The following is a 22,872-nucleotide window of genomic DNA, read 5'->3' as shown; positions in this document are numbered from 1 at the left end:
ATTTTAAGGCTGGCTTGCTCTACTTTGATGAATTCCTATTTTTTTGGCTGGCGTGCTGTACTGCGATGAGTTTTATCTGGTCTGTGACCAGTAGTACCTGTTATCTGAACGCTGCATGTGGATGACTATATTATAGGCCATTGTGATACGGCTTGGTGCTTCATCAAAATGCAAGGGTTTGCGCGAATAAACCCCAGTTGAAACTTTGCGCTTGTCCTGTTGTTTTCGTGTTCCTTCTTTGTCTTCGCCCCTTTCGCGCCGTCCTCAGAATGAACATCAACAAGTTCGGCCACAAGCATAGCCAGGCAAAAGAAGCTTCCACTTCCATCCAAGTTTAACCAGAGCTAAACCACAGCTAATTTTTTGCTTCAGGCAGCCTCCATGGGCTTTTTTTTTGTTGTTTTGTGCGAGTATGGGCCTTCGGCATAAGGGTCTAAAGATGTTGATGCAGGCTTGTGGCCCCAATGAATGCCAACAGCTCTTGGTAAGGTGGTAAGCATGGCTTCTAAGGTGTACTTTGCGGGCCATGCGAAGACCAGGACAAGTTGTTAGGAAGTGGTCTAGTGTGGCCTCCGTAGCAGGAGCTGGGCAGAAAGGGCAGTTCAGGGGAGCAGTCTGGGTGGTCCAGGAAGATTTGACAGCAGGCGTTAACGCAGCACCCACGCGGATTCTTCTCAGCGCCACCTCCTCACGGCGAGTTAAACCGCCGAGAAGGTTTGATCCGCACGGTGGAATTAAAGCACGCACGGAGCGGGGAAGAAATTCTTTCGCAAGTACTACAACCTCCTGTGGACAACTTTAACATAGGCAAAACATACGTCACCCTCTGGGAACAGGACGCATCATCAGTTTCTGTGAGACAATGCGTAGTGTGGGGAGCCCACACCACACGCACAGGGCAAGGAAATGTTTGCACAATATTGCAGATATCGATGATGTCTAAGGTATTAGCTATAGTCCATAAGGCTCGGACTGCTTGGGTGGATTCTGTATGTAAGATCAAAATGGTCGGCAGTGCAGCATATAGGCTTTCTGCTAATGTAGACAAACAGTCGCGAATAGCAACGGGCTCTGCTATTACAGAAGGGAGGTGCGTTGCCCCATGGGCTCATCCTGAAGTTTTCTTCTGTTCTTTGTTAACTTCGGCAACTCGGGTACATGGTCCAGTACAGTTTTTAGGAAGTGTTGTGCATTGTCTAGTGCTGTAGCATACTTGTCGGCTCCTTATAGGGCAGTATACTGCTGAGTTTGGCTGAATTGTGGCATTGCAGAAAGATAAGCGCTGTGCATTTTGCACAGTTTGGAGTTGCGACATCAGCATCTCGAATGGCGGCGGAATGGAATTGGTTACGCACATTTCGTCGGACCTTTGCTGAATTGCACGCGAAAATAACCCAATTCCCACTCTTTTGAACTAAATAATAATAATAAAAAAAGGTCATTACAAATGCCTGACAATGCCCCCCCCCCTAACCCGCCCCTGTCAGATCAGATCTCCCTAATGGCTTTTCTGTGAACCTGGCAGGTATGCATGTAATGGTGTAATTAAACCAGAAACTGCTCAAGTAAAGATCTATGCTCTGCAGCAGTACCAATAAGTAGTGTAAAAGGCAGCAGTACTTTGTTTGCTCATTTGGCAGTGCTGATGAAACTGCATTGCTAATTAATTTTTCATTTTTTTTTAATTTTCTTTACATTATTACAGGTACTTGGGCTTTTGGCTTCAGCCCTATATGCAGTGGATGTAGCCCTGACAGTCAGAGCACGTGTTTAAATCCAATGCCACCTGCGTCTGTATACACCTGGAGCGCTGCTGTGCTTGGCTGTGTATGTTCTTGCCCCCTATGCATTCGTGACACATGAAAACAATAAAAGCAATGTCTGTGCATAATTTTGACACACAATTTTCTGCTGCCTCAGGAAATAACACCTGCAAAGATTCAGTGACACTTGGTTAGTGAAACCTAGCATCTGTACATGTGCTGCTTAGTTTTGTGGCTGCAGTAACTCGGCATGTATATGTAGGTATGTTAGCTTGCATGTATGCGTGTTCCATGTCGTGTGTCTGCACATGCAGGTTATTGTTTTCTGCCTCCTAACCAATTATGAAATCTAAGCAGTGAATGTTGAATGTTGTCGCATGGTGGAAGTTTTGCTGATTGTGGAATTTTTAAGTTATTTGAACTGAGCTAGTGGGGTTTTTTTTAGTGAATTTTTGCAGGTGTTCATTAGCTTGTTTGTGAGGCACCTTTTTGATGTTCTATAGCTTTTTAGTGCATTTCACTAGCTTGGTCAGCGCGTCCTCTATTTTTACAATGCCAGCTGAATCGCCCAGTTTGCATAGGGAGCCGTCGGTACGCCTCACTTCAGTTAGTTGCAGCGATGCGGCGCTACCCTTGGGGTAAGACTGCTTGCGTCATGCTTGCGTCCGGGCTCACGGTGCTGACATTTTAGTGACCACTCGATCCCACTCATACATACACCATGCGTCTGGCAGATTTTTGCTTTGTATTCTTTTTGGTGTAGCTTTCGCTTCATTCGTGCCGTGGCACTTTTTCAAACAGCAATCGGCTGGAGCAGCAGCATTAATCACCATTTACAGAGATAACGGTGGCGTTCGCTCCGCTTATCTATAGAGAATTGCAGTTGGCATACTTGAGGCGTTGCTTGAGTTGTTTTCATCGCTTATTGCAGTTCTTTGCTAGACGATTAAAGCATTAAGTTCTTGCATTCGTTCGTTTCGTCCACAAAAATGTCTCCCTCATGCAGTTGCTTCTTTGCGTCATAATGAAGCAACTATAGCCCAACCTGACCACAAACAAATCATCTAAGCACAGGTGTTAAAAAAAGAGATGCAAAGATGCCAATAACTTAATTGGCAACCAGTAAGTGCTTTGGCATCAGCTGCAGCGCCATGTATTCGAGAATGGACTTCACTTTCCACTTCTTAAGACAATTGTAGCATCAGGCTACCGCAGACAGAGAAAAATTTTTGCTGCTGTAACAATGACAGCTTATCCTGGCAAAGCTAGAGCTACGACTTGAAAGCTATTGATGCCTAATGCTTCTCGGAAAGATTTACCATGCCTTCTCCTTTTTATCTTACTAAACTTGATTGTATTGAGCATTATAGCTAAACTTATTACTAACCACCTCTGATTTCATATTTTTGTCCAGCAGTTTCAGTGCCATTGCAGAGACGTTCCAGTTTGTACCTAAAAGACATGCAAAGCTCCAAGTCGTCCAGCCTTTCATAGCAATGCTGCACCCCACTATCTGTGCCTCTGCTTAAAACTATAGTTATTATATCGGCTTTGCCAGAGTTCCGCGTTCCTTTTCTTTCGCCACCAAGCAACCATGCAGCACCACGTAACCAACCCAACGGGCACACCGGCTGCATTGCATCATCCGTCATGCATACGACGTGCCGCGTTGTGTGCGAGCAGTAGCAACGGTGACTTATTTCGGTTAGGATAGTCAAAGTGATTCCTTCTCGACGGCTTTTAAACCTAGCTGATCGGCTCCTGCAAAGACGATGTGTGGCTTCGCTGCACAACTTGGTTGCTTATGCGGCACCTTCGCACAACTCTGGCAAAGCCTATATAGTAATTCTACTCAAAAACCAGCGCCATTCCAGTGCTTGCAGCAGCTCCACGATAAGCAGCATAATGAGCGGCGTGCTCTATGACACGTCACTTCCTGACAGGGAGCCTGATGACCATGAGGGTTGCAGAGCACCACCCCGCGAAAAAAGAGAGAATGTTACGAAAAATTGCTTTTCCCACTTTTCGCCTTGTGGCACCACTCGGCTGGTATCTCTCCCCCACAAAAGAACAGCAGCTATGAAAGCTAGCCAACGAGGAAGAATTGGAAAGGAGGGCAGGAGAGGGCCATAGACGGTCGGATCTGCCATATTCGGCAGGCATTGTAAAACATAAAGGAGGCGCTGGCTTGGTTAATGCACCCTTGGCAGAAGATGGCCATGTGGAAAAACGTAAATGCAGTAAAGATTTCATGGAGCTCTAAGTGCACTTCATGTTTCTTTCATTTTCTAGAATGAGCATGGCATGCATTAGAGGCTCATGAACATAGGCCAAAAACACCCTCTTGCTCAAGTATGTTATAAATTTTGTGGCTCTGGTGAATTGAGTCCACATTTAGTGTGGGGCAGAGTGAGGGGCCATTGACAAGGGCACTGTGTGAAGCTCTTTGCAGAAAAATATTTTGAGCATGCAGTGCTTCGCTTGAATCCCTGCACAGCTGCCTTGCGGTAGCAGTTTGTTTAACATATGATTTGCCCCTCATGTATTGAGATGTTTTTTCACAGGGCCTAGTGCACCATTTTTTTATCACTTTGGCTGCTGCCATGGTTAATACATGGGAGCATGCTGGTTTTGTCTGCATGCATGGCTTGGCCAGATTTTCGCTGTTGTGAAATAATTGTAAACTCATGAAAGTTTGAAAAAATATTTGAACAGTCTCATTCTCTTGAGTGGAAGAGTAGCTAGCCAAAGCAAAAGCTTGAGATGCTTTAATAATTCAAGATAACTGAATGTAGTCGTGTAACCACTACAGCAGTGTTAGAGCATGACAAAAGGTTTACTGTATAATACATTCTAATAAGTTGATTTAGCGTGCTGTAAATGTGATCCCACAATTGCCAAACTTAGTTGTTTGACTCATCTTTTTATTAAGGGCTACAACCTTTGGAAGTAGATTATAGCATTACCATCAAATGGTAAAATTTGAGAAAATGAGATGAGCATCTCAGGAACTTTATTCCTGGTTGTTTTTTCCTCTCTTGTTATAGAATGAATCAGCAGTTGTAAAAATCAGAGGCCATTAAATTTGTTGGCATTTCTGAGGACTGTCACAAGTCAGCCCGTCACGGTTTGTAACTGACATAAGAAAGTTGAAACAGAAAAGCAGCTTGGCTGCGTGATAGTTTTTATGCAAGGCAATATGTATGCTAATAAAAGCGGCATCACAATCATCTCATAACTCCGATAAAAGTAAAGATTGTATGTTTGTATAGAAGTGTCACGTTTTGAGTGCCATTAAGCTCAGAGCTTGGGTATAGTCAACAAACTATTGCAACCCAGTGATAAAAACAACTTTCGCACAATGTATTAACCTTATTTAGCCTTATGGTGTGGGTTTTTCTCAAGTCATTCCAGAAATTCATATGAATGAAAGACCATGGTTGCCAACTCATTTCAGCATTTTATTGCAAGCATTCGAATTTGTAACCCATTCTGAAATGTACTAGTAATTTGTGGATAAAATGTCTTTAAGTGTAGTGTGTATGTATACTCATTTCAAATAGTTGTCAAGTGCTCATTTGAGAAGCATATGAAGATGCCTCACCACACTTTTGTTCTGAAAAATGTACAGAATAACAAAGTATGTACTGGAATCGCAGTCCCAATAATGTCGCCAAGGCTTTTGGAAAGATTAGCAGTCTGTTACATGTGTTTGTGCTTTTGTATAGAATCTTGTATAGAATCTCGTTTCTTCTTATTTATGCATGCCGAGATTTAAAAATTTTTACATTGCTTGCATTTTCTTTCAATTCTCATATTTTGTGCTGTGACATGAATTATTATTGTATAATACAACTGTGGTGTGATGATAGACTAACATACCGGCTGGGGCCATTTTCTTTATTTTAGTACCTGATCAGGTACATGACAGGTAATAACTGATCCTTTGGTAAGTGAGTGGTGCCAGTTGATGTCATAATGTTGAACACTTGGAAGGTGCACAACTCTCTTCTATGACTACAACCAACATGTAAAGTTATAAACTTCTAGCTTTGAAAGCATTCTAGTAAAACCAGCAGCAGTTATTTGAATTGCATCTTAAAATGGCCCCTTTAGAAGAAGGGAAGAAAAACATGCTTGTAACTAGTGTGATGATGATGTTCATGGAGAAAAAAGAAAACATTCCGAGTGTCCAAATATCTTGTAGGTAGAAAGAACACATTCTTTACATTCTTACGCTTCTGGAGTTTGCGTGGCATGAACAATCATTCAGGCCAGCAATAGCTCTATTTTTCCTGGCATACGTTGGAGCTAGTGCACTCTCTAGAGCCAGATCCGCACATTTCTAGCAAGGAAAAACTATCGAAGTGAGTGCTGTTGCACAAAGTGCCCAAGTGCAGCAGCAATTCAGGCCATTACTTGCAAGCCAAGTCTTCTGCGCTGCTTACATACTATATATAGCAGGATACATGATGCGAGCGAAATGCTCTAGGAAGCAAAATGAATTTTATTTGACTGACATCATCAAAGTAGGAGCCAAGTGACCAGTCTTGCTTGTTAACATCTGATAGTTAACTGAATTGACTTCTGCATTTCCTGGAGAAAAAGGCAACACCTTGGTTCATTTTATGCTACAGTGTATATTGCTTGCACTAGTTTTTATCTCTAAGCTTCAAGGCCAAAGTACTTTCGATTGTCATAATTGACAGAGAGGTCATTTCTCGTCTGAGCAGAAAGAGGCTTCGTTTTGCCGAGTTCAAGCTTTTGACCAGAAAAAAGGGTATTTAATATGAAGTCTTAGTTGCAGAAATTGTCAGTTGCAAACTTGACTCGTGGTATTTTAGCTAGTTCTTGTGTTTTGCTTGCAGTTTGCTATCCAGCTTGACAGTTAACTTTTAATAATTAAGCATGGAAAAACTTCTCGTCCAGACTTTCAACGACTAAGTGAATGCTACAGAGTACAAAACTTTGGTATAATGATATATGGGATACAGAATAGGTCACAGTGGAGTGACAACTTTCCAATTACATTTATTGCAGTGCCTATACAAGCAGGAAGTAGGAAACAAAACAGCAACATTCATAAAAGCGTTGAAACACATTTGGCAGTTTACCTGCCATTGCATGTCGAAATTTGAAACCTATGATGAAAGAGCATGCGAGAGATATAGACAAGATATTGGCATCACTATCAAGGGAACAAGTTTTCCTAGGAGAGTGAACAGCAGTGTTTGAGGTGGATACAATTTTTTTCTTTCTGTCTTACGAGACTCTTGTTGCGATTTGTGTTGTTTTCTATATTTGTGTGCACAACATGCAGTGTATTAACCACAATTAGAGTATTTGTTTTGTCCTTTTATACTGAAAAATGAGACTAAATGAACTAAATCTCTCATGATGCATGCTACAAATTTCATAGGCAACTAAGTAGCGCAGCCATGCATGTCAAGCAGCACAACAGTGCATAAAGGCAGTATTGGTGAAAGCACGGTACTGCAGTAGGAAAACCAAGATAATTTGCCATTTTGATCACAGCTGTGTAGCACAGCCTGTAGAGACGGGAGGAAACATTTTGAGGGCACTCCTTTAGTGCTTTTTCACTTCACCTACATGCACTCGCAGGCATAACCTTCCACACACTGTCAAAGAGACATGTGGCATGCGTCAGCTTACTGGGTCAAGAGCATCTAGACCAGGAATGTTATCAGCTAAATGCACAACCCTTATCCATCAGCATGTGGCTAGGCATTTATCACGACCCAACCAGCCAACTGCAGAAGTCTTGGGGTGCACAGCGGAACAAATACAATGCTGTATGACCAAACTTTGGGTCCCTTTGTAGGAATTTTACTGCGGGCTTGGTTTTTGTAATTTAGAAAAGCACTTAGAAGTTTTGAAAGCCTTACTGGCTATTTTGTATTTCATTTGCGACTATCAGATTAAGTTCCTACCCTTCATAAGAGTACTGATGAATAAGCTTGAGCAAATTACAAGTGCTTGATTCTCTTGACATGACGTGCTTGCTGTGGAAATTGGCACAATTTTCGTCTTCAGGGTGAAAGCATTTGACAGTATGATTCAGCCCACCTGCTTGCCAGGTTTACCAATGTAAGGACACATCCATCCTGTCAAAGGTCAACCCAGTGTATAATGCTATATTTTTGAATCTGTGAATAAAAAGCTGTAATAAACTGTTGAACCACTGAGAATTTTATTCTTTTGCTTAAGATGACCATTCCAACTGCTTTGCTTAATGAAAACAACTTCTGCACAACTCTGCACAGTGTGATAGAGCACTACACTAAATACTGCAAGTCATATATGAACACTTATGAACAGAGTGCAATATGTGATGTTTTCACATGGATTGTAAACAACTAGAGAGAATCATGTTTTATATCCTTTTGAAAGTCTCGTACAAAAGTATAGCAATGATGTTCGTATTTATCGAACTCCCCTTAACAGAGCATTACAACTGCGCGCATGGAGCCAGGTCTGATGCGTGGCCTTGCGCACCTACTGGCAGCACCAACGCTGTAAAACTGTGTAACGAGGTGGAGGAGGCCACTCGAAAGTGGCCTTCGGTCTCATATTGTTTTCAATGCGAGACTGCTCTTTCTTGCTGGGAAGCCGATGTTTGGTGAGTCAGATATGTCATGCGGCCAGCCTAGCAGGCGGAAGTTGTTGCTGTTGCTGGCCGCCATACTACTGTCCTCTTCACAGTTCTGCAGTATTGTCCTCACATCATTCTTGGCCTCGACTTTCTGACTATGCAGCCATCATAGACTGTGCTACAAGCGTTGTTGAACTTGACCTCCACCTCTCGACCCACCCTCTCTTGCTCTGCACCGCCTTTGTAGTGTCGACCTTGTCCGCCTGCCACCTGAAGTTGCAACTTATGTTACATTCTGCTCTGTAACCTCTATTTCCAATAGACACTATATCATTACCCCAACCCTTGATGCTCCCCTAACCCGAAGCGTTGCCCTTGCTCGTACCGTCGTCACAATGACCGCGAACCAAACATGCCTCCCTGTTTTGAACTTTGCGTTGCAAATCCAGCCCCTCCCGCAAGGCATCTTGCTCACCACTCTGTGCCCTGTGAATGAATGTGATATCTCCATTGTGGTCCCCGGTTTAACGCCCTCCTCTGACTGCTCTTTATCTGAAGTTTCCAGTCTCCAAGACTACGCCAAGATGATCAATCCGGACCTTTCTCCTCCACAAGCTCATGCGTTCTGTCGTCTGCTGGCATCTTTCAGAGACATTTTTGATTTCGATCAACGCCCATTGTCTCGAACCACTCTTGTGCAACATCGCATAAACACCGGCGGTGCTGCTCCTGTTCATCGTCGCCCTTATCGCGTATCTGGTACCACCAGGTAACCAAAAGGAGGTTGATAAGATGCTCGCTCAAGACATCATCGAACCCTTAACGAGCCCGTGGGCATCCCCAGTCATTCTGGTTAAGAAGAAAGACGGCAGCTGGGGCTTTTGCGTCGATTATCGCCATCTCAACAGTATCACTAAAAAAAACGTCTACCCTCTTCCCAGAATCGATGATGCCTTAGATTGCCTCCATGGAGCTAAATACTTTTCTTCCATCGATTTACGGTCCGGGTATTGGCAAATCGCTGTTGACGAGCAGGACCGTGAAAAAACCGCCTTTGTCACACCAGACGGCTTGTACCACTTTTGAAGTCATGCCGTTTGGTCTCTGCAATACACTGGCGACCTTTGAACGAATGATGGACTCCCTTCTACGTGGATTTAAATGGACAATCTGCCTGTGCTACCTCGACGACGACGTCATTTTCTTGCCGTGCTTTTCTTCGCACCTTGAACGCTTCACCAGTATTCTCAATGTATTCCGTACAGCCGGCCTCCAGCTCAATTCATCGAAATGCCAGTTTGGTCGCAGCCAACTCACCATTCTTGGACACATGGTTGACGCCTCCGGAGTACGACCTGATCCAGCAAAAATTCACGCCGTCAAAGACTTTTTGCGTCCCCAGTCTTCGAAGGATGTGCGCAGTTTTGTCGGCCGCTGCTCTTACTTTCGCCGCTTTATAAAAGATTTTGCTCGTATCGCTCGTCCTCTCACCGACCTACTTAAGAAAGACACCACTTTCACGTGGGGCCCTGACCAGCAAGGTGCGTTTTCAGCGCTTATAAGCTTACTGACGTCTCCCTCTGTCTTGGCTCATTTCGATCCCTCAGCTTCCACTGAAGTTCAAACAGGTGCCTGCGGATATGGGATCGGTGCAGTGCTTGCTCAACGCCAACATGGCAATGACCGCGTCATCGCATATGCTAGCCGCCTTCTCTCCAACGCCGAACGCAATTATACGATTACTGAGCGCGAGTGTCTCGCCCTTATATGGGCTGTCGCTTGTATGGGCTGTCGCTAAATTCCGACCTTACTTATTCGGCCGTCCATTTTCAGTTGTAACCGACCATCATGCGCTTTGTTGGTTGTCATCTCAGAGAGATCCTTCCGGCCGTCTTGGTTGCTGGGCTTTGCGCCTTCAAGAATACTCCTACAATGTCGTCTACAAGTCGGGGCGCCTTCATCAAGATGCTGATTGTTTGTCTCGCTATCCTGTAGAGCCCCCTGATCTCAGTGACACAGAGGCAATTCCCTGTGTCTTCGCCCTCCAATCTCGCCAACATAGCAGGCGAGCAGCGCAACAATCCATCTTTAAGATCTATCATTGAAGGCCTGACATCTGGAAGAACAGATTCTTCTCTGCAACGTTTTGTTGTACAGGATGGAGTGCTCTACCGCCGTAACTTTCATAATGACGGTCCTCCCCTCCTCTTGGTGATTCCCAAAAAGCTCCGCTGCTCTGTTATTGAAGAACTCCACGACCTGCCCACAGCTGGCCATCTCGGTGTGTCTTGCACTTACGACCAGGTACGGCGTCGTTTTTTTTGGCCGGGACTATACCGCAGCATTCGGCACTGCATCGCAGCCTGCGACATGTGTCAGCGTAGGAAAAAACCATCACGGCCACCAGCTGGCCTTCTCCAACCTATTGACGTGCCCCTGGAACCATTTTATCGTGTTGGGCTTGACCTTCTTGGCCCCTTCCCGACACCACGGTCAGGTCACAAATGGATCGCAGTGGCAACTGATTATGCAACATGTTGTGCCATCACACGAGCTGCGCTACGGATGTCGCTGACTTTCTTCTACACAGCGTCATTCTCTATCACGGCGCTCCTCGTCAATTAATCACCGACCGCGGCCGCTACTTTTTGTCCTGAGTTGTTGAAGACATCCTGCGCTCATGTTCTACGAAGCATAAGCTCGTGACCGCGTACCATCCCCAAACCAACGGCCTTATCGAATGCTTCAACCGCACACTTACAGACATGTTATCCACGTATGTATCACCTGATCACCAAGACTGGGACCTCGCTCTTCCATATGTGGCCTTTGCTTACAATTCCAAGCACGACACGACTGGTTATTCACCCTTCTTCTTGCTCTTTGGCAGGCACCCCGCTTTACCTTTGGACACGCCGGTTCCTCCTGCTGGCTGCCCAATAACTACCTACGCACGTGACGCCATTGCGCAAGCCACTGAAGCGCGCCAAGTAGCCCGTAGTCGGCTCCTCGCCTCACAGACTTCTTAGAAGTCTGCCTACGATAGGCGACATCGCCACGTAACCTATGAACCTGGGTCCTTGGTTCTTTTATGGCCTCCTGCACGCCGCATTGATCTCTCCGAGAAACTTTTGTCCCCCTATAGTGGCCCTTATCGGGTGGTGCGCCAAGTCACTGACGTGACGTATGAACTTGCCCCTCTTGTGCCCGCGTCCTCCTCCTCTCGCCCCAATACTGACACTGTCCATGTTTCGCGCCTGGAGCCATACGAACTGATGCCTTCTTTGCCAGATTAGCGCCAGGACGACGCTTACACAGCCGGGAAGGGTGGGGGGGGGGGGGGGGGGTCATGTTACACGATGAGGAAGACGAAGTGTTTTCTTCTCTTACCTCGCGGAAGGGACAAGGTGATGACGAAGAAGTGGGACTGGTTCCATGCTGCTGCTTGCTGCTATGCCACTTGAGGCTGTTGTAAATACACTGTAATTACGTCGAGTTTCCACGTAACAATATGTTTAATCAGCTGGCAAAAGAACAGAGAAACTCCACCCGCATGCCAGTCAAGCTCTTCATCGGTTCTTGACAAGAATACCTAAGCCGACTGCCTTTTTCGAGAGTTTTTACGTTCACAATGTGCCACTACTTCAGTACTGATGAAGTCTGCCGTTCCTTCAGCACAGCAGAGACCAAGCACGGTTGCAGCTGATCTGAGGGCTTGAATAAGGAATACATTCAATGGCGCACATTTTACATCCTGCCTTTTTATGTTGGATGAATGAAGGGCGTTGTATGCAAGGCCATAGCAATCCTTTTTCATGATAGAAATTTTTTTTTAATTCATGTATGTCAGGCAGCACCTTAAAAGAAGCTCCATTAATATGCTCCAATAATATTAAGTAATGATACACTTGAATATTCAGGATAAAAAAATATATGTTTAAGAATTTTTTGAATTGAGCCAATTGTTTCTTAAGCATTTCAATAAATGAACGAGGTCCATCCCATAACGCAGGGCTTCTATTTGCCAGTGGGGTGAGGGTATAGAAAATCCAATTTCAGTTGCGATGGTAGTAACTGTGAGTCCTGCTTTCTCAAGCTCCAGGATCACTTTTCTGAGGAAACTGTGCAACTTGCTTACTTCAATAATAAAAACAGGTAAGATGTGCGCCACATTCTTGTGCCCTGTAAGCAAACCATGGGCCAGAAAAACATGACCAGTTTTTGTTGCATATCAGAACAGTACTTTGCCGGTCAATAAGCCACCTTTACAATAAAAATACTGCATCAAATGAATTTAGTCCACCATAAAGATGACGATCCTTTCATGTTGTCTAAGATGATTTGTCCTTCTTTTGATATAACTTTTAACTCCGCGACACCTTTTCTTGGCAGGAGCATCTACAAATGTCACCCTCTGGCAAGTACTTTGGTCAGCTGGCCTCCATGAAGTCTAGTTTAGTTTTCATTTCAGTTTCACTTTTGTTTCCCTGGCCAGAGAAAAGTGCTTCCAGCAGCTTACTTTTCAGAATATAAGAGAGCTATATGGAACGAAAAATGGTGGCGGTAAAGTTAATTGATAGGAAAAGTGCAGAGTGGGTCAGAGAACTCAAGTTAATGACACTCTAGTGGAAATCATGGGACATGTAGCTCCAAGAGAGGACAACCGATGATTTTTAAGGGTAACAAATTGGATTCCAAGGGAAGGCAAGCATAGCAGGGGGTGTCAGAACGTTAGGTGGACAGATGAGGTTAAGGCATTTGCAGGGGTCAAGTGGATGCGGCTAAGTATGGGAGAAGCCTTCGCCCTTCAGTGGGTATAGTCTGGCTGATGATGATGAGCTGGTCAGACACTAAGCTCAACGAAAAACTTAACATTCCGACAGGACAAAGACGTACGGTGTTGCCAGGACGGGTGCTACACTTACAACTGATTGAAATCGAACAGTAAAAAAAATAAGCCCCATCACTAAGCAACAACACACATGTGCAACACCATCACTGATAACCTAAAAACTGCTAGAAAAGAAAGAGAAAGAAACAAAAGCTCATGAGGAATACTGTGCAAATTACTGTGCATTTTAAAAGCTCTATTTTTCTATGAGATAAACTGATGGTGTGGTAATGAATGTGTCACTGCTGCATTTCACAGTTATATGGTTCTCCAAGGTTTTCCTAGCTAATTAATCTTTAACATGTCCCAAGATCAGAGTACAGTTCAGAGATGGAAAGTAACCTCTGCAGTTCATGCAGTGCTTTGGCAAGTGTCCACCAGTTTGTCGACAAAGTGGGCACGTTAACCCAGCCTTACATTTAGGCATCCGCCCAATGTCTACACTCCCTCAGTGGAAAGGGAACTGATAAACAATACCAGTGGCACATGAGACATGCAGTTCCCTATTTTTTGCGCCATATAGTGAATTCACATACGTCTCATTATCTGCTAAAGCACACAGCGTTGCAAGCTGCCTCCCGAGGACCTGTTTACGTAGACATTACCTCAAGCTTCCACTTCTGTTGTTCCATCGATGCATTCCGCTGCGGTAACTGTACGTCTTCTTTTTCTTTTTGTAGCTTTTTCCTGATGGCACCTGTGATTACCACAAGAACATCAGCAGGGAAGCCAGCTTTCTTCAGTCTGAACCTGACAGTCAAAATCATTCCCACGCTGTATAAGGACACGACTTAAGCAGTACTGCTCTATGGCACGGGACCACTATGCCGAGCTTAATGAGCTAAATGCGAAGTCATAAGGCAGTCGCGCTTCCTTGATTTGAGGATCGTTAAGCACAGCAAAAATACCCAAAAGGATTAAAATATGGGTGAATACCTAGTAACTGTTGAGTCATGAGCTGGAAGTTGAACGGAAAAAAGGCAACGAATTATTCCCTTTCAATCTGGTTAGATTGAGTCTATAACTAAAACCAGGTCCTCCCCAAGAGAAAGTAAGAACAACCAGTAAATCATCAACATATCTATTATATGTACAGCACACTCATCACTGAATTGACCTTGAATCAATTTTCCAATCTTCGCCAAGAAAATATTATGTAGCACAGTGGCAACACTTGAAATGAAAATTCTTATCTTCTGAATATAAAAATCTTCTCTATGGATAAAAACAACAATCAGGCATTGGGTTAGGAGTTCTAAAAATGATGTAATACTCACACTACAAGAATTCCAAAAAGACACCAGCCTGCCTTTTTAATATGCTCCCTCAGAGCAGTGTAGAGCATCATCATGCAGCACCGAGTAAAAAAGTTTCTCAATCTTGTGGGGAACGATCTCCCACAGATGTGGGCCGGGTTGTACTAGGGGGACAAATACGTTTTCCCCGCTTAGTCGCCGACCCCACCCAGTGATCGCGTGCCCTTCCATTGATCGCGTGCGCTACCGAGCGCACGCGATCACTGGGTGGGGTCGGCGACTAAGCGAGGAAAACGCATTTGTCCCCCAAGTACAACCCCACATCTGGCGCCGTCTGCATCTGCCTTCCAGACAGCGACCCCACCTCTACGGACTCCCGGCCGCCAGATGTGGGGTTTTAATAACGGGATAAATACGTTTTCCCCGCTTAGTCGCGGCTGACAGTCCCAACCGCCGACCCCACCCAGTGATCGCGTGCGCTACCGAGCGCACGCCGACCACTGCGGGCCGTGCTCTTCGGAACAAAGGAACAACACGTGCTGACAACAAACAGGCATTTATTGCTGCAATAACGACAACGCCAGCTAGCAATAAAACACACTAGAGACTTTTAGTATAGCGTACACAGACACACGCAAAGGAATAGCGTACGCCAAAAATATCGTGACAGGCACTGCGCATGCGCTATACGATAGCCGAGACCGAACTCTTTCGTACGATAGGCCAGCGTACGCTGAAACCTGAGTTTATCGTACCCAGCCCTCACGTACGATGGGAGATCAGCGTTGACAAGATGGCGGCGTCCAGGCCGCCCGCTTCAGAGTGAATTTGTCTTCATTACCGCGTTTTTGAGCGCGCTGCCGCCTATAAATGGCACACGGGGTTTTCGCTTTGCCTCGTGTAGCATTGAGCACAAATAATTAGCGAATATGTACCTCTATTTTTCATTTTGCACCGCGGCAGCGCAGTCCCTAAGCCTGACGAGTAGCGTTGCTTTGTTGGTATGGCAACGTCATGAAGTGAATAGTCTTGGCTTGACTGCTTACACGCGTGTATCCGTAAAAATATGCTTGGCAGTACGGGCATGGTACGGGGCTGAAAGGAGGCCGTTGTGCAGCATGACGGCAATACAAGGTAAAAGTCGTCAGCCCAGGAATACCAGCGTTAGGGAGTACAACAAAACTGCCATAGCAAAGAAAGTGGCTCCGGTGCGACTTGGCTAGGTTTGGCTTGCGAGTAAAAAAAAAGCCCGAATGTGTTTTCTTATTCTAAACCTAGATGTCGCCACTGTAGTTTGCGTTAGCGCTTTCGTACGGCCAACTAAAAGCGCCGATGCAACACACGGAGTATCGTCCCATAAATTTCTAGCGTTTATCGTACGAAAGCGTCCATACGCTATACTAAAAGTCTCTACTAATGAATACAGGACGTCTGACTCCACCAGCAAGGCTACAAGCGAATGTTCGCCCACGCTAGGGCAGGGGATAAACTCCGAGGCCGGACAAGACGGGCAAGCGGGAAAAGTCCCGCGAGGCTTCACCTCGCCGGCGACTGCGGAGTGTCGCGAGATGACGTCCGCTCGCCATAGACGCTCGCGTCCAGTTCCCAATGCCGAAGAGAGTTGGCTTATGTTTCTCTATGTGCACGGTAATAACGGTGAGAAGATCAGGGGTGGCGCTTGTGCTGCTGCGACGCTGGCGCCATCTCTCAATAGTTAACGGTAACCGATGCTGACGCCATTTCGCGATAGCTAGAATAACTGGAATAACTACCCCCCTTCATGGATCACTGCCTTGTCGTGGCGGAGGGGCTTGCGAAACTCGATGAAGTCGTGAGCTCTGCTGTGTAGGGCCACCCAAGATAGACAGGGCACGGCAGAGAGTTCTGACAAAATGTGATTCACTGGCGAAGGTAATGGCAACCCACTCCAGTATTTCCTGCCAAGAAAACTCTATGGCCAGTCACAATAGCATTAATGATATGGCGCCGGAAGATGCAACGTTAATAGAACTAAGATCAGTTGCCAAACTGAGAGCTGTTTCGCGGCGGCGCCACCGCTGGCTTCTTTGAGTGGCGCTGCAGTTCTACCAGGCTCTCGTCGGCCCGAACGTGGGTTGAACCAGTTGAACACGTGCATTGCGGGCAGCATGAGTACAGTGCGTTCCCGACTCGGCTGCTGCAGTGATCGTTTTTTGGGCTACCTGTGCTAGCATGCAAAGTCGAAGGGGCTACAGTAACCATGCCGACGTGCTGCGTGCCTGGCTGTGCGAGTGGTTACAAGAGCGACAACACAGCGAGGTGTTTTTTCTCGGCTCCGCGTGACGCGGATCTCCGTGCGGCATGGGACCGCGCGATTCCGCGTGTTGACAGGAAACTTTCTGACAAATCACGTGTGTGCGATCTTCCAAATTTCTACGATGAAGACATACTGAAGACGTACAGTCATATCATTAATGGCAAGGAAGTAAAAATCGATAGGGAACCTCGCTGAAGGATGTGTACCGAAGGTTTTCCCTAACTGAAAAGCGCTCATTTGTCCCTGGAGTGCTCAAGCACCCTTCAAGCTACCTGACTGAACTGGTCGAGCGACAAAGACAGAAAAAGTTTTTGGAAATCTGTTCTGGTTGATTGTTGACCTGCTTTTGAGCAGGAAGCTACCCCGAATAGGTTGTAGCCTGCACAGTTCACTGTGCAAGTGGTGAAGTTTTATTTGGTAATGCGGATGCATTTTTACACACGATTCCTATCCGAGAGGAGCAATGTGAGTAGTCAGGTTAAAAATGCAAGGAAGAAGTCTCGCCTGCTGTAATTTGTGCATTCAGTAAAGTGTGAAAACGTGCTGTGAATAAAATGTAAAATTACGTTTACTTGTGTGTCTATCTGTAGCCCACTGCGTGAAGGTCGCAAAAAAAAAAATGTACTTGCGACGCGGGCGCAGGCCAGTAACGATAAACCCACAGTTGGGAATCCCAAAAAGACTAAATTTTATTGTCTCGAGTTGCTGGCGTCTAACCTCATGTGTAAGCTCTCTTCTCTTGCTGGAAGAAAGAAACCGACAACTCAAGAAGCAGAAGTTCGCTCTTTTCGCGGCACAGATTGCGCGCGGCGCTCGGCTAAAAGTCACATGCATGCTTATTGACGAAATTAATGCAATGCGCAAAATTCGCTTATTCCGTTAAACTGCACCACAGACAATGCGGCTCTTTGCTGAAAAAGCGCTGGTAATTTTTTTTTTTTTTTTTTTTTTTTTGTTAAACATATGCACATGCATGCGGTTGAGCAGAAACTGCAGAAACATACTTCGAACTGACGATGAACCTTGCAATGATCATATCTCTAACATTATTGCACGTTTCTCATATGCCACTTCGGGGAAGAAACTAGCAAAACAACTTTCCTAAAAAAACAACGGTAGCGTTGCCTGAGCAGCGCTCACCTGTATCGCTCGAGTTGCTGCAGTAAAGTTTTGCAGCATGCTCGCCACACACGGTTCAGACTTGATTGGTGACTGTGAGTAATTAACGGTAAGTACGGCATTTAGGACACCAAGTAATTTAACATTCCCGAATGCTACATGCTACGCCGTACGGCCGGGCCCGCAGCGTTTGATTGTGCTTCGACAGCGGCCAAGCAGCGGCTAGAAAGAGCTTGTTTCGACGGCAGCGCCACCTCGCGTTAAAATTGACGCGCCGCTTCAGCAGCATGGAGAACCCGGAGAGTTTGGCAACTGATCTTAGTTCTATTAGCGTTGGGAAGATGAGCCCCCCAGGTTGGAAGGCGTCCCACATGTTACTGGGGATGAACAAAGGGTGATTCCTAGTAGCTCCAGGACGAATGAAGCGGCTGGGCTAAAGCCAAAAGGACGCTCAGTTGTGGATGTGTCAGGAAGCAACCGGAAAGTCCGATGTTGCAAGGAGATATATCACATAGCAACATGGAATGTAAGATCTATGACGCAAGGTAAACTGGATGTCGTCAAGCAAGAAATGGACAGATTGAACATTGATATCTTGGGTATCAGCGAGCTCAAGTGGACCGGAATGGGAGAATTTAATTCCGGCGACCATTATGTCTTTTATTGTGGGCACGAATCCAGGAAAAGGAATGGGGTCGCTCTCATAGTAAACAGAAGAATGGGCAAAGCAGTGCTAGGGTACAACCCCAAAAACGACCGAATGATTTCACTTCGGATCCAAGGTTACCCTTTCAACGTAACAGTTATCCAAGTCTATGCACCAACCACTACTGCTGAAGAAGCTGCTGTTAAGAGATTTTATGTTGACCTGCAATGCCTTTTAGACCGCACTCCATCATCAGACGTCCTTTTTCTCATAGGAGACTGGAATGCTAAGGTGGAGAGTGGAGAAATATCCGGAATTACAGGCAAGTTCGGTCTTGGTGAGCCAAATGAAGCTGGGCAGGGGCTAGTAGAGTTTTGTCAAGAAAATAACCTGACCATAGCGAATACTCATTTTCAACAGCACAAGAGGCGCCTGTACACATGGACTTCACCGGACGGTCTGTACAGGAATCAGATCGATTATATTCTTTGCCAGCAGAGACGGAGAAGCGCTATACAAGCAGTAAAAACAAGGCCTGGGGCTGATTGTGGCACCAATCATCAGCTTCTTAATTGTTGCCAAATTTAAGCTTCGATTGAGGAAAACGCAGAAAACTAGAAGGCCTTTCAGGTATGATCTGGATCAAATTCCATCAGAATATGCTGTGGAAGTGAGGAATCGATTTCAAGAATTAGATCTAGAAGACAGAGAGCCTGAAGAGATGTGGACTGATGTTTGTGATAAAATACAAGAATTTGCTACTAAGGTAGTACCAAAGCAGAAGAAATGCAAGATAGCAAACTGGTTATCTGAAGAGGCTTTGCAAATAGCTGAGGAAAGGAGGATGGCAAACGTTATGGGGGAAAGAGAAAGATACAAGGTTCTCAATGCGGATTTTCAGAAAATAGCAAGGAGAGATAAGAGTGCCTTCCTGAACATACAGTGTCAAGCAGTTGAGGACAATAGCCAATTAAGCAACACAAGAGCTCTGTATAAGACAATCAAAGATATCAAAGGAAGCTTCTGTGCTAAGCTGGGCGTGATAAAGGACAAACGAGGCAAGGACCTCACTGAAGCCTCAGAAATGAAGAAGAGGTGGCAGGAATACACAGAAGAACTGTACAAGAAGGACTGGGATGTGCAAACCCAACATAAGACGGTTGTGATTACTGATCTTGAGCCGGGCATCCTGAAGAGTGAAGTTGAATGGGCCTTAGCCAGCCTTGCTAAGAACAAAGTCAGTGGAATTGATGGCATTCCAGCTGAGTTGCTTCAAAACCTCAACCATGACGCTGTTAACATTCTGTATACATTATGTCAGAAGATTTGGACAACCCTGCAGTGGCCACAGGATTGGAGGAGGTCAGTTTACATCCCCATTCCAAAGAAAGGCAGTGCCAAAGATTGTTCCAACTACCGCACGATCGCGCTTATTTCGCATGCTAGCAAGGTGATGTTGAAAATCCTCCAAGGTAGGCTGCAGCAGTACGTGGATCGGGAGCTTCCGGACGTGCAAGCTGGGTTTCGCAAGGGCAGAGGAATTAGAGACCAGATTGCCAACCTTCGCTGGATCATGGAATAAGCAAGAGAGTTCCAGAAACCCATCTACTTCTGCTTTATTGATTATGCGAAAGCGTTTGACTGCGTAGATCACAGCAGATTGTGGCAAGCTCTCCAAGAGATGGGAGTTTCAATTCACCTCATCTGTCTCCTCAGGAACTTGTATGAAGGGCAAGAGGCCACAGTCAGAACTCGGCATGGTCTTACTAATTGGTTTCCGATTGAGAAAGCAGTGAGACAAAGCTGCATACTGTCGCCCTGCCTATTTAACCTATATGCAGAGTGCATCATGAGGAAGGCCGGTCTGGACGAGTCTTCAGCTGGAGTGAAGATTGCTGGAAAAAGTATCAACAACCTTAGATATGCGGATGATACCACTTTAATGGCAGAAAGTGAAGTGGAACTCTAGAGACTTCTGATGGGCATACAAGAAGAGACTGAGAAGCTTGGGCTTAAACTGAACATTAAAAAGACAAAGATCATGGCGTCTTGCCCTATCAAGTCCTGGAGCATCAAGGGACAAGAAGTGGAAGCTGTGACAGATTTTCTCTTCTTGGGCTCCAAGATTACCCCGGAAGGAGACTGCAGCCATGAAATTAGGAGACGCCTGCTTCTGGGAAAGAGAGCCATGGTTAGCCTTGACCGCCTAGTAAAGAGCAGAGACATTAGTCTGCCAACCAAGATTCGTATAACTCGTGCTATGGTCTTTGCAGTTGTGATGTATGGATGCGAGAGTTGGACTTTGAAGAAGGCTGACCGCTGAAGAATTGACGCGTTTGAATTGTGGTGCTGGCAGAGACTCTTGAGAGTTCCTTGGACTGCCAGAAGATCAAATCAGTCGATATTGTCGACCATAAACCCTGAGTGCTCATTGGAGGGTCAAATTATAAAGTTAAAGCTCAGCTACTTTGGTCATCTGATGAGAAGAGAGGAGTCGCTGGAGAAAGATTTGATGTTGGGAAAGGTTGAGGGTCGCCAGAGAAGGGGTAGGCAGCGAACGCGATGGTTAGATGGCATCCTCGAGGCGCTGCAGATGAAGTTATGTGATGTTAGGAAGATAGTGAGAGAGCGGAAAGCTTGGCTTGACGGTCCATAGGGTCACGAAGAGTCGGACACGACTGAACGACTGAACTGAACTGAGAATAACTACCACGGAGGGAAAAGCCAACTTTAAAGGGGACGATGGGAGATAGTTCCCCACATTCCCCCAACCTTAAATTGACTCACACGCCTGCAAATACATGCTATGGAGATGCCTTTATAAACTTGCACTCGAGGCAGGAGCTTCCTGCAGAGGTAGCACCGACGACGTCCTCGCGACACTCCGCTGTCGCCGGCGAGGTGAAGCCTCGCGGGACTTTTCCCGCTTGCCCGTCTTGTCCGGCCTCGGAGTTTATCCCCTGCCCTTGCGTGGGCGGACATTCGCCTGTAGCCTTGCTGGTGAGTCAGACGTCCTGTATTCATTAGTGTGTTTTATTGCTAGCTGGCGTTGTCGTTATTGCAGCAATAAATGCCTGTTTGTTGTCAGCACGTGTTGTTCCTTTGTTCCCAAGAGCACGGCCCGCAGTGGTCGGCGTGCGCTCGGTACGCACGTGATCACTGGGTGGGGTCAGTGGTTGGGACTGTCAGCCGCGACTAAGTGGGGAAAACGTATTTATCCCGCTATTAAAACCCCACAATGTCCAGAGAAAAAGCAAAGCTTGCACCGTGCAAGTCGCCACGCAGAATGTCGACTGAGAAGGCTGATCCGGCAATTTAAATGAGCCCAAAGCCTACTCAAATTACACTCGAGATACCTGCTTAGACGATCGAGCTTGCTAGTTGTTTGTCTCTGTAATGATGGCTCTGCAGGCCCTAGCAAAAAGGACCAATAGGGTGCGTTATTGGTTTTATAAGAATCGGTATTGGTTCTGTAGGTATTCTATGTGTTTTATCTGCATTTCTATGAGACTTATTCAGAAACTCATAAATCTTATAGACTGGTACATATTTGTCCTATAGGCAATAGTATTGGTTTCATAGGTTTATCGGTGGGTTGTATAAGAAAAGTATCAGACCAGTGCAGAAGCCCATACATCTTATAGGCTGATACATGCTTGTCTTATAGACCACTACATATTGGTTCATGTGTCTGATACATCAGTATGCCTTTGTTTATGGGTCTTGCATGCAGGATCAGTACGTTGGAGATTTTAGGTCTTTGTCATTGTTTCCTTTTCCATCTCGGACACATCCCCAAAACTCACGCATTCATCCCGTTTATTGAGTGTTGCCGTAACGTACAATATTAGCCGCAATAACAACTGAGAACGCTGCGCGCGGTCTCAACAAACTACGTACGGTTGGAGCCGCAGGACGCGCGACGCTGTTGCTACTGGATCACTGAATCCAGATGGGAAAGCACGCGGATATAGCACGGTTCTGTCGGGGCCCAGCTCAGTCACAATCACCTACATGTGCAGAGCAGGACGGTGAAATGGATTGAGAGGCGCGCGTCCAAGCAACTGCAACGCTGCAACCGCCGCCGAAGCGAGAGGAGTCGACATCGAGCACGCGACGAGTACGGCTCGAGCTGCCGACGCGGTAGCGCGATGCCGGCAGCGCTTCGCAGCGGAGAGGTAGGTTCCTTTCTCTCACTCCCACTCCCGCGCAAGCGTTCCCGTGCTGGCCTCTCTCATCCTCCTTTCCACCTCTCCTCTGGGCGCGCATGCGCAGCTCCGTAGAGGCA

At 46.0% G+C, this 22,872-nt stretch overlaps 1 protein-coding gene and 1 long non-coding RNA gene across 3 annotated transcripts in view; one reads left to right on the top strand and one right to left on the bottom strand.

Moving 5' to 3' along the window:
* The window catches only part of LOC146204581 (uncharacterized), a 43,262-nt gene extending 35,300 nt beyond the window's left edge, over positions 1–7,962 (top strand). Inside the window, exon 4 of the mRNA XM_084589259.1 lies at positions 1,706–7,962. Within this exon, the coding sequence (XP_084445385.1) occupies positions 1,706–1,774 (69 nt within the window). The 3' untranslated portion in view covers positions 1,775–7,962. The remainder of the gene's footprint in view (positions 1–1,705) is intronic.
* The window catches only part of LOC146204580 (uncharacterized), a 45,267-nt gene extending 30,493 nt beyond the window's left edge, over positions 1–14,774 (bottom strand). For both annotated transcript variants that reach the window (XR_014703969.1, XR_014703968.1), the window contains exons 1-3: positions 14,545–14,774; positions 13,873–13,964; positions 11,767–11,842 (exon numbers count right to left, since the gene is read on the bottom strand). This is a non-coding gene — a long non-coding RNA (uncharacterized LOC146204580). The remainder of the gene's footprint in view (positions 1–11,766; positions 11,843–13,872; positions 13,965–14,544) is intronic.
* Between the last annotated feature and the right edge of the window lie 8,098 nt (positions 14,775–22,872).

The sequence above is a fragment of the Amblyomma maculatum genome, chromosome 1, assembly GCF_055883805.1.
Source record: "Amblyomma maculatum isolate TAMU_Amacu chromosome 1, ASM5588380v1, whole genome shotgun sequence".
NCBI classification, from domain to species: Eukaryota; Metazoa; Arthropoda; class Arachnida; order Ixodida; family Ixodidae; genus Amblyomma; species Amblyomma maculatum.
The sequence above is the reverse complement of the archived record's forward strand: the minus strand, read 5'-3'. Positions and strand labels throughout refer to the sequence as shown.